Source organism: Saccopteryx leptura, chromosome 13, assembly GCF_036850995.1.
Source record: "Saccopteryx leptura isolate mSacLep1 chromosome 13, mSacLep1_pri_phased_curated, whole genome shotgun sequence".
Classification (NCBI taxonomy): domain Eukaryota; kingdom Metazoa; phylum Chordata; class Mammalia; order Chiroptera; family Emballonuridae; genus Saccopteryx; species Saccopteryx leptura.
Genome location: NC_089515.1, coordinates 53,091,373 through 53,103,552, shown reverse-complemented (window position 1 = coordinate 53,103,552; position 12,180 = coordinate 53,091,373). Strand labels below are relative to the sequence as shown.

At 46.8% G+C, this 12,180-nt stretch overlaps 1 protein-coding gene across 2 annotated transcripts in view; it reads right to left on the bottom strand.

Annotated features, from left to right (window-relative positions):
• LRRC28 (leucine rich repeat containing 28) overlaps positions 1-12,180 on the bottom strand; it is a 74,847-nt gene that overhangs the window by 43,774 nt on the left and 18,893 nt on the right. For both annotated transcript variants that reach the window (XM_066354879.1, XM_066354880.1), the window contains exon 5: positions 11,667-11,804. In XM_066354879.1, coding sequence (XP_066210976.1) covers positions 11,667-11,804 — 138 coding nt within the window. The remainder of the gene's footprint in view (positions 1-11,666; positions 11,805-12,180) is intronic.

Genomic DNA, 12,180 nt, shown 5'->3' with positions numbered 1-12,180 from the left:
CCAGATAGGCAGAACATTGGCCCCAGACTGGGGTCACTGGGTGGATCTCAGTGGGGGCGCATGCAGGAGTCTGCCTCTCTAGCTCCTCTTCTCTTACTTAGGAAAGAAGAAAAAAAAGGTTAAGAACAGTTATCTTCATTGTTTCATTTTTAAGTACTCCTAATTCCTCGTATTCATAAACCACAAATGGTTATAACCCAGTATGGGCTTCTATCACGGCAACCACAACACTTTGACCAATTATTGGAAGGAGGGATTTTAACTGGGGAGGCTGCTTATCAAATCTGTGATTCAGATGGAGAATCCTCAAGGCCGATGGCTGGGTGCATTCCAGAGACAATGTAATAGAAAATACCCAAATTCAAATCCCTCACTCCTGAACACCACGCACAGTTCAGTCCCTCCCATCAGATAGATGACTTGCTAAATCCTCTCCAACGACCTCCGTACCCTGTTCCCATACAGCACCGTGCTCTTAACAGACCACGGTGTAGAAAATTAACTATACACAGGAAGGAGAGAGAAACAGCACTGCGTGTGAGGTGACTTGGAAGGACAGCCCTCAAGATGTCAACCTGGATCTCCACTATGAGGATGTAGCTGCTCTGAAGTATGTTCACCGGGGCCGGGTTCCTGCCTTCATCAGTGTCGTGACTGATGGAGAGCCTTTCCAAGGGCGAACAACGAAACTTTCTCCTTTTTGCCTTTTTAAGAAAGTGTTGCCCTGGCCGGCTGGCTCAGTAGTAGAGTGTCAGCCCGGCATGTGGAAGTCCCAGGTTCAATTCCCGGCCAGGGCACACAGGAGAAGCGCCCATCTGCTTTTCCACTTTCCCCCTCTCCTTCCTCTCTGTCTCTCTCTTCCCCTCCCACAGGCAAGGCTCCATTGGAGCAAAGTCAGCCTAGGTGCTGAGGACGGCTCCATGGCCTCCGCCTCAGGTGCTAGAATGGCTCTGATTGCGGCAGAGCAATGCCCTAGACGCATACGGGAGTCGGGAGTCTGTCTGACTGCCTCTCCGTTTCCAACTTCAGAAAAATACAAAAAAAAAAAAAAAAATCTATGTTACTATAAAGTTACTAACATATTGCTAGCTATAGCATAAAGTTACTTTACAAATAAAGTACTATGTACTACAGACATGGTAATAAAGTAACTTTGGGTCTACAAGAGACATGGAAAAAAGTAGGTTCTGAATATGAGTTTAGGACTCCAGCAGACAGTTTACTCATTTATATATTCAATGGTCATGCAGGAAGCCAAGGACAGGCAGATAAGGTACCCATGTCAGCTGTCAAATTGGGGACCTTAATCACTCTGTCTAGTCTCTTCTTTGGAATACAGTTTAAAATATTAGACGAGAACATTTTATTGTCAAAGCGCTTTTGAAGTCTGGGCCTAGATCTGGTCTCCCTTCTTCATCCCCACACAGCATGATACACAGAGCCCACAAATGCTTTTTGTTATGTAGATGAACTAGTAAGTGCCCGGTCATGTAGACCAGTGGTCCCCAAACCCCAGGCCATGGACCGGTACCGGTCCGCAGAGAAAGAATAAATAACTTACATTATTTCCGTTTTCTTTATATTTAAGTCTGAACAATGTTTTATTTTTAAAAAATGACCAGATTCTCTCTGTTAAATTGGTCTAAGACTCATTCTTGACGCTTGTCTCGGTCACGTGATACATTTATCCGTCCCACCCTAAAGGCCGGTCCGTGAAAATATATTCTGACATTAAACCGGTCCGTGGCCCAAAAAAGGTTGGGGACCACTGATGTAGACAACCTACAAAACACATAAAGTCTCTTGGTATTTGCTGCCGTCCATATGTGTATATATATAGCCTGGTGACACCAGGAGGGTGCTCGCCTGGCGAGCAATTATTTAGCCCCATTTTTAGAATGAAAAGTGCTAGCTAGCTATTTTATCAGCACTGATGTAGAACTGTGAAAAGCTGAGTCTCAGTTGGAGGGTAAATTGCCCTGAATTACTACAGAGTCTGCCCAAGAGGGTAATACGGGTCAACAGGTTTGACAATTTGGGGGGAAGGAGGTATCTATCATCGTAAGACCCTTTGTGTTGAGGATTCCCAGAGAGCGCTGGTCGGGTCTCCCTCTGAGCTGACCACCGAGGGACAGGTCCAATGGGAGAGATAAGAAACCAGGGCTGAGCCGTGACCCCAGTGCCACCCCGCGTCCCGGAGACTGTGCCCCAGGGACTGTGCAAGTGAGCACCTGTCTCAGCCCTGCAGCAGTGGGGGCGGCATCATGGAAGAGGCATTGCAGCCTGTGGTCATAACCGTCCGACCACGGAAGTGACGTCTCTACAGACGGTGGAGTAAGCAATGGGGGCCGCCCTAGAGTGACAGGCTCTGGTCCTTACGTCAGGGATCGAGAACCTATGGCTCGCGAGCCAGATGTGGCTCATCAAAAGTGATGGCTGCATCCGGCTCGCTGACAAATCTTTAATAAAAAAATAATAATAATGCTAAAAATATGAAACATTCTCATGTATTACAATCCATTCATTTCCTACCACTCATGTTCATGGTTGTGGGTGGCTGGAGCCAATCACTGCTGTCCTCCGGGATAACACCAGATTTTTATTGGATAATGTGTAACGTACACGGGTTGTTGTATGGCTCTCATGGAATTACATTTTAAAATATGTGGCGTTCATGGCTCTCTCAGCCAGAGGTGCCCGACCCCTGGTCTACATCCTCTGCAGGAGGGACGCTGAGTGGCTCCTCCCTCCACCTTACACCAACGAGACAGAGATTTCCAAACACTTTAGGTGGACACAGGACAGATCAAAGGAGACATCCTAAATTTCATTTCAGTAAAGAAATAGAGACTCAACTGGAGGAAAAATAAATTTGAAGAGAAGAACTAATAAACTCAAGCGTGCTTGGAGCCTGAGTTTGAGGGACAATCTGAGCCAGTTATGTCTAGTACATTTTCCTGTGCGTGTGTGTGCTTTTATCTGTTGGAGTTCAAGGTGGACGCGCTCATGTTTTTCATTTGGGCTAAAAGCCCTTCCTTTTTTGGTATGCAAAACAACTTCTCAAGGATAAAAGCGTTTCAGAAAAATAGGCGGATTTATATGCCAGACGGAATAAGCAACATCTTTTCTGACTCCTGGTTACATTCTGTTTGTTACCGAAACCTTCTCCCATGGGAGTGCCCGGTTTCTAGTAAATCACAAAAGCATCAGGCTTCTCGGGACTGTCAAAGGTTAGCTGGTGCTTCTGACTCTTCTAACATCTAGTGTCCTTTGTGGCTTTTACTAAGGGTGAGTCACAAAGTGTTTGGCTCTGCCCTGATGGAAATCTTTCCCTAATCATCCTTTATTTATAAGTGCACAGTATTTCTCTTCATAGTAGATAACATAATTTTACTTAAGTAAAAGGTCTTAGGGAGAAAACGACTTTAAATGTGCTCCATAACAAATAACGTTACAGTTTTGGTCTCAGAAGTAGCAGAAGGCAATAGATAACTGTCCCAGCGGTCCATAGCTTACACATGTAAGACAATGCAAGTAAGCGATCAGGTGAGAAATCAAAGAACATATACCAGGACTTCCAGTTCTAGACATGACAGGGTCAGGGACACCAGATTAGCTTCCGAATGAACTACAACAGTAAAACTGCCCAAAAATATATAGGCAACTGTTTCCAAGCAATGGACAAGAAACACAGGACCTTGATCTGTGAAGGAAGGGAAACACAAGAGGAGAGCCTCATGTCAGACATGGCTTAATGCCAAGGGGCACAATCTGGGCCACAGCACGGGAATGTGAAACCCGAGCCCAGCAGTCTCACAGAGCAGAAGAGCTGGAGATCAAATCTGGGGGCTGGAGCAGTTGGAAAACACAGGACATGGGACCAGGGAGGACAAAGCTGTGACAGGACGCAGAGGGGCTGAATAAACAGCAAATTGGAGTGTGTAAAAGAAATTCACGGGCCCTGGCTGATTTGCTCAGTGGTAGAATGCTGGCCCAGCATGTAGATATCCCAGGTTCGATTCCTGGTCAGGGCACACAGGATAAGTGACCATCTGCCTCTCTACCCCTCCCCCTTTCTCTCTCTCTCTCCCTCTTCTCCTCCCACAGCCATGGCTCAATTGGTTCGAGTGCATCGTCCCCAGGTGCTGAGGATGGCTCCGTGGAGCCTCTGCCTCAGGCACTAAAAATAGCTCAGGTACAAGCATGGCCCCAGATGGAGAGAGCATCGGCCCCAGTTGGGAGTTGCCGGGTTGATCCAAGTCGGCATGCATGCAGGAATCTGTCCATCTCCCCTCCTTTCACTTGAAAAAAAGAAGGAAAAAAAAAAAAAAGAAATTCATGGAGTAGAAGAATGGAACAACAGGTATTCTATTTTTAGATAAAGAGAAAAAAGAAAGAACAAAGCCTTGGTGACCGTGAAACAGTACTGGATGATCTAAAGTATGTGATTGAAGTTCCCAAAAGAGAAAAGATAGAACAGAAAAAAATATAAAGAAATAATGACAGAAAACTTCCCATTCTGGGCATTTAAAAAAACAAGTAAGATATTTTTTAAATCTTGCATTGTGGCAAATCATAAACAAATTGATAAGTAACACCAACAGTAAAGAGAACATTTTTGATGTAGCCACTGAAAAAGACATTATATATAAAAAACCTAAATCGACTCAAAAAGTGACCAGTCACTTTACAAGAGAAGAGATTCCCAACGGTTTCCACCCTGACAGACACCAGACGAGGACCCTGTACAGACAAGGGTTAAAGAGAGACCAGTCCACGTACAATGGACCTTTTTCTTCTGATTACATCTTATCTCCATCCACCTGTGCAAGTTCAGGCCTCCTCACTGCATGTTCCTGCCACAACTTATCCTTATTTATGCTGTGTGTTTGTTTCCAAATTGCAGAAGCTATAGTCTTTTTCATTTCTCTTTTTAAGCTGGGGGGCAGGGGGAAGGGGAAGAGATGAGAAGCATCAACTCGTAGTTGAATCATTTTAGCTATTCATTGATTGCTTTCTCCTATGTGCCTTGACTGGGGAAGGCGGGCTCAAGCCGAGCCAGTGACCTCTTGCTCGAGCCAGCAACCTTGGATCATGTTGATGATCCCACCCTCAAGCCAGTGACCCTGGAGTTTAGAATCTGGGACCCCAGTGTTCACTCAGGTTGGCACTCTACCCACTGCGCCACCACTGATCAGGCGATAGTGTTTCTTAAAATGCTTTCTCTCTTTTAGCCTTTATGATATAATTAAATATTTAATAACCCATTCTGAAATAGAGTTGCAATTTCCTGCTTCCATCATCTGTCTGCCTTCTTATTCAGTTTTGTACCCTTTAATCTTTTTGTTTCAGGAAGAAGAGCTCCTTGCAATGTTACTTATAAAGCAGGGCTTGTGGTGGTAAGTTCTCATTTTTGTTTGGTTAAAAAGCCTTTCCTTACAAAATGTTATCAACCCATGTCACCCCCCAATACATTTAAAAGAAACCAAAAAGGAGAAACCAGTCTTACTAGTTTCAAAGTTCTTAGACCACAGACCATGACTTCGATGATTTTATCGAGAAGATATTTTTAGGAAGTGATGATATTAACTCATCCTGGAACCATGTCTGACCCGTGTTATTCAATTAGCCTCTCGCTCACGCTGGAGCCGGCGGACCGGGTCAGGAAGGAGAGGAACCAGGTGCGGAGCGCCTTCCTCCGTGTGGTGTGTGCTGCTGGCTGGAGCTCCATACCATTCAGACCCACCACCTCAGCGTTTGCTGACCAGTGCGATGGCCATACCTCTACCCCGGGGTCAGAGGCCACGTGAAACGTCGGGCGTCGGAAAACAGCTGCTCTGACCAGAGCGTGCACACACACGGGCCCGCAGGAGAGCCGGGGAATTAACACCCACCTCCCACCCGAGCGACTCTCAGCCGATAGGTTCTGGAAGTTGATGTTCAGATGCTTCCCTCTCTCAGCACTCGAGTGGGATGCCCAGGAGGCTCGCGTGTTATGCCAGACTGCGCCCGGCTGCCCGCTGCGGGGGCTGGTGCAGGATGTCAGAGCATGCGGCCCACAATGTGCCCCTCTGGTGCGCAGAGGACTCGGAGTGAAAGGCACGGAGGAAGGGCAGACCCTGAAAGCGGGAGATGAAAGTCCCACGCATTCCCCCCACCAGGGCTGTAGCCCGGCCGAGGGAAACCTGGACAGTGGGCCTCGTCAGGAGGACCTTCATCTTCCTACCCTCTTTCCCGCAGTGGATGGCCCTGCCCATGCCCCGGCCTCCACGTTCTCACAGTGGGCAGGCTCTGTGCACGTAAAAATCACCAAATAAAATGTGTATACTTTTCTCCGTTTCATTTGTCAGCTGTCAATTTCAGGTGCAGCCAGACCCTAGGAGGGCAGAGGAGGAATGTTACCCCCCCAGCGACCGAGTAACACGCTCCTCATGGCCTGTCCTCATTCCTGTGTTCCGTCACCTGTCACACCGTGCTCCCTGCTGCACTCAGGGAAAAAAAAGACATCTAACAAAAGGGTGCAAAGTATATCATAGGAGGAAAAACAGCTCAACCAGGCAGTGGCACAGTGGATAGAGTATCACACTGGGATGCAGAGGACCCAGGTTCGAAAGCCTGAGGTCACTGGCTTGAGTGCGGGCTCATCTGGCTTGAGAGCGGAGTTGCTGGCTGGAGTGTAGGATCATAAACATGACCCTATGGTTGCTGGCTTGAGCCCAAAGGTTGCCGTCTTGAGCAAGGGGTCACTCACTCTGCTGTAACCCCCCCCCCCCCCCCCCGTCAAGGCACATATGAGAAAGCAATCAATGAATAACTAAGGTGCTGCAATGAAGAATTGATGCTTCTCATCTCTCTCCCTTCCCGCCTGTCTGTTCCTCTCTCTGTCTCTCCCTCTAAAATAAAAAACAAAGACAAACAACAAAAAAAAACCAGGACAAGTGACAGCAGAACCACTCAGACATAATAATGATCACGCTATTGCTACTCCGGACCTCCTACTACTCGTGAGAACTTCTGCCATTTCACAGCATGAGAGTTAAGTAAAAAGGAGAGTTCAGTACAGAACTAACCCTGCACCCCACAGAGGCTGAGTTCAGCCTTCGAGGCAGCTATGGTAATGCAGAGCCCGGCTGCTGGCAACCCAGAGAAGCCAACAAGAGCTACCTCACGCACAAAGCCCAGGGGCCTGAGACCGAGCCCGGGGCTTGGGACAGTAAGGAAAACCTAGACTGTGTCGGCCTCTGTCTTCCCTCTGTGGTCTGTTCATCCCCCCCTTCTGTTCTCCACTCTGCATGGCCACGCTCAGCGCCTCCCGGGACAACAAGGGACTGAGCGGTGTCGCAGCGAGACAGAGAGACGGGTTTTCTCTTCCTGCCTCCTGTTCTCTTTTCTCTTCCGCCAACAGTCTCTTCTAAAATCCCCCCCCCCCCCACCACCAAAAATAAAGAAAAAGACCCTGCTCAGGCAAGGCACCTGCGCCAGGGCCAACCAACTGTGCGGAGAAAGCAACGCCACCCGGTGGGCAGAAGGCACTGTTCTTCACCCCAACGGAACGAGGCGAAGGAACAGTCCCAGAGAATGGATATTGGCAAACAGCCCAACAGAACCAACCACACGAGCCGTGGACGTGTTTGCGACACTGAGGGAAACACTGACCTTCTTCACAGCAGTGTGAACATACGACAAACGTCACAGTGCACACAACTGCGGGCTCTTTAAAACTGCTGCTACCCCATCTAAGATCTTAATTTTAAAACTCTCTGTAGCCACTAAAAACTGCAAATGTTTCAAACTTTCAAATGTGCTCTAAAATGTTCAAATTTTAAAGAATGGCCCTGGCCGTTTGGCTCAGGGGTAGAGTGTTGGCCTGGCGTGTGGAAGTCCCGGGTTTGATTCCCGGCCAGGGCACACAGGAAAAGCGCCCATCTGCTTCTCCATCCCTCCTCCTCTCCTTCCTCTTTAAATTTTTTTTAAAATTTATTTATTCATTTTTTTAGAGAGGAGAGGGAGAGGGAGAGGGAGAGAGAGAGAGAGAGAGAGAGAAGGGGGGAGGAGCTGGAAGCATCAACTCCCATATGTGCCTTGACCAGGCAAGCCCAGGGTTTTGAACCGGCGACCTCAGCATTTCCAGGTCGACGCTTTACCCACTGCGCCACCACAGGTCAGGTCCTATCTCTTTATCTCTCTCTTCCCCTCCCGCAGCCAAGGCTCCATTGGAGCAAAGTTGGCCCGGGCGCTGGGGATGGCTCCACAGTCACCGCTTCAGGCATTAAGAAGAGCTCGGTTGCTGAGCAACAGAGCAACACCCCATATGAGCAGAGCATTGCCCCTAGTGGGCATGCTGGGTAAATCCCGGTCGGGCGCATGTGGGAGTCTGTTTCTCTGCCTCCCCTCCTCTCACTGAATAAAAAAAAATTTTTTTAAAGACTGATTATGGGCCCTGGCTGGTTGGCTCAGTGGTAGAGCGCCGGCCTGGCGTGCGGAAGTCCCGGGTTCAATTCCCAGCCAGGGCACACAGGAGAAGTGCCCATCTGCTTCTCCACCCCTCCCCCTCTCCTTCCTCTCTGTCTCTCTCTTCCCCTCCCGCAGCCAAGGCTCCATTGGAGCAAAGATGGCCCGGGCGCTGGGGATGGCTCCTTGGCCTCTGCCCCAGGCGCTAGAGTGGTTCTGGTCGCAACAGAGCGACGCCCCGGAGGGGCAGAGCATCGCCCTCTGGTGGGCAGAGCGTCGCCCCTGGTGGGCGTGCCGGGTGGATCCCGGTCGGGCGCATGTGGGAGTCTGTCTGACTGTCTCTCCCCGTTTCCAGCTTCAGAAAAATACAAAAAAAAAAAAAAAAAAAATACACTGTCCCAAACATGACCACACATTTGAGGAAGTAGACCTGGCCCTTCACCCATTCAAATGACGACACTGAAATCACCTCATAAAGAGATGTATACAGTGAACGAATACGTAACAAGACCTAGTCCACTGCTGCTGTGACAGCCTAGCGAGGAGAACAACACACGGCTCACTCAAAGCTCCTGTTCAAAATGTTACTGCCTGTAATTTGACTCGAAACAAGAAAAACCAAACCAAACACTGACAGTAGAAAATAGCTAAGGAGATAAAACCAGGAGTAAATGTCTCGACTCTAAAGTAACAGATGAGATAGAAATAAAAGTTATGTGAGAGCAGTCAGGAGACCGGTGCCTTTGCAAGCAAGGAGGAAGCCACCAAGGGTGCCAGCCGCGCATCCTTAACCTCCGGAGCATAATGGGAGGAAATGACCACAGGCTGCCGCAGAGTGCCTGCCTTACGTTCCAGGAAAAGAGAACAATAGAATACAAAGAACAATGGTTTAACAAAGAATCACACTCTCAGCTGGCAGTTAAACATACATAGAAAGGGCTTACAAAGAGGCCCTGGCTGGTTCGCTCAGTGATAGAGTGTTGGCCCAGTGTATGGATGTCCCGGGTTCGATTCCTGGTCAGGGCACATAGGAGAAGCGCCCATCTGCTTCTCCACCCCTTCCCTCCCCATCTTCTCCTTCTGTAGCTGTGGCTCGAATAGTTTGAGGAAAGTTGGCCCCAGGCACAGAGGATAGCTCCATGGCCTCACCTCAGGTGCTAAAATAGCTTGATTGCCGAGCAACAAAGCAGGGGCCCCAGATGGGCAAAGCAGCACCTGGTAGGGGGCTTGCCTGGTGGATCCTGGTTGGGGCACATGTGGGAGTCTGTCTCTGCCTCCCCACCTCTCACTTAATAAAAAAATAAATTTAAAATTTTTTTAAAAAGGACTTACAAAGACAGTATTATACAGATGCATTCTGATTCTACAATATAGCTTTATAAGATTCATATATGAAATTATGAAAACTAAAAGTATTATTTGAATGATATTTTCTTGGTAATCTCCAAAAGAGAATAAATTTCCTGAATATAGAAACCTCACAAAGCTAGAATGAGCCTAATTACACACAATAATTCCAAGGGAAGGACCACACTCCTACACTGTATACTGTAAATTCTTCTCTTATTTCTAAGTGGAAAAAGAAATACATCAGATGAGGTTAAAAGTTATTTTTTAAACAGAGTGACTGCTTTACTAGTACCATTTCAGTAAATAATATCGAATCTCCACATGAAGGCCACCACATAAAGTCTAAAAATTAATCAGTTATTATGTGTTCATCAAGAAATTTCTGTTCGAGAAAAACTTTGGAGCCTGACCTGTGGTGGTGCAGTGGACGAAGCATGGACCTGGCACGCTGAGGTCGCCGTTTTGAAACCCCGAGCTTGCCCGGTCAAGGCACATGCAAGAAGCAACTACTACAAGTTGATTCTTCCCATTACTTGCCCCCTTTCTCTCTCCTCTCTTTAAAATATTAAAAAAAAAAAAAACTTTGGAGAAAGTATTTTTAAATTAGAAAGAAGTATTATAGACCCTTTCATTCATGGATTTAACTTGAATCGTTTTTTGACATTCCCCTGGGACCACAGAGTTCCACACCAGGGAGCAAGTTGTAATTCTGGTTGAGTCACACGCATTTTACTTGGACATACTAGCGTTTTGGCTGGTGTTCCTGAAAGAGTTATTAAATAAAATAATCCCAGCCAATGTGACATCTGCATTTTTCTCTGCTCATTCTTTTTTTTTTTTTGACAGAGACTCAGAGAAAGAAATAGATAGGGACAGACAGGAAGGGAGAGAGATGAGAAGCATCAATTTTTCGTTGCAGCATGTTAGTTGTTCATTGATTGCTTTCTCATATGTGCCTTGACCGTGGAGCTACAGCAGATGGAGTGACCCCTTGCTCAAGCCAGCGACCCTGGGCTCAAGCTGGTGAGCTTTGCTCGAACCAGATAAATCCATGCTCAAACTGGTGACCTCAGGGTCTTGAACCTGGGTCCTCTGTGTCCCAGTCCGACACTCTATCCACTGCGCCACTGTCTGGTCAGGCTCTCTGCTCATTCTTGAATGCAGAGTAACTTTCATGCAAAACCTGAAAGTTTTAAAAAATTGTTTAAGTCATACTGTACATTTTTTAAAATATGGGAAACGATGTATGACAATAGAATCTGCAAATGTGTGACTTCACAGAGGTGGGTCTCAGGATGTCTCTCCTGAGCAAGGCCAAGAGGTTACCTGTACCCTAGAAGAGAGCAGCAGTTTGGTACTGAGTATGGGTCCATCGCAGGCTTACAGAATGTCCAGTGGGCAACACTGACAGTCCTAGGACCAGACTACACTGTGCCACTGAACTCTAGGATGGTTTCTTACTAAACCAAAGCTAATGTAGGTCCATTGTCTCACTAGAGGAAGAAAGACACCCTGTATGGCTGCCTTCTGGAGATCCACATGATTGACTGCATTGTGCAAAGTTCCTCTCAATTCTCGGACGTGAGATTCAGAACTGAAGTATCTTCGGTACAAGTATTTCACCAGAGCAGTGACCGGAAGACCAGCGCACAACAGTAGTCACGGTAACTCACAAACGTAAATGCCGCCTCTTCCGTCTGCATCCGGGAAAAGACTCCATCACACCTCTCATGTCTCAGTTTCATATTCAGACAAACGGACCATCAAATACACCCAGAGCCCACTGCCTAGACACTCAGTGAGACGTGGCGAGACACGGGTTTATAGAGACAAGAGACTGCTGTGTGCTATAGGCCCACGATTACCTGCAGGGAGGGACTGCAGCTGGTTATTAGCTAATCGGAGATGACGTAACGCTCTCAGACGACCGATTTCCGGGCAAACAATTTCTAAGGCATTGTCACTAAGATCCAGACACTGGAGTTTTACCAGGGACCCAATGGCTTCAAAGAGAAAAGAAGGGTAAAGGCTAAGTCAATTTGACTCAAGTGTTACATCACACCTTTAATGCAAGTACTGCAAGTTAAAACAGTTTAACACTTAGTCTCACCCTCTCAATGGCTCATAAAATAATAAAAGTATATATAAGACTAAATTTTATGAAGTGATAATACTTCTACCTCACTATAAAATGTAATAACTTAAGGAGCACAAATAAAAAATTTTTTAAAACAATGTAAAATATTGCTTGAATAATAATTCATGAAACAATATATAGTCATTTTCAATCTAATCAAAATTCTTAACTGAATTTACTGAATTCAGAACTTATCATTTTTATTATTTATCCAACCACAATATATCTAATAATAATTTATC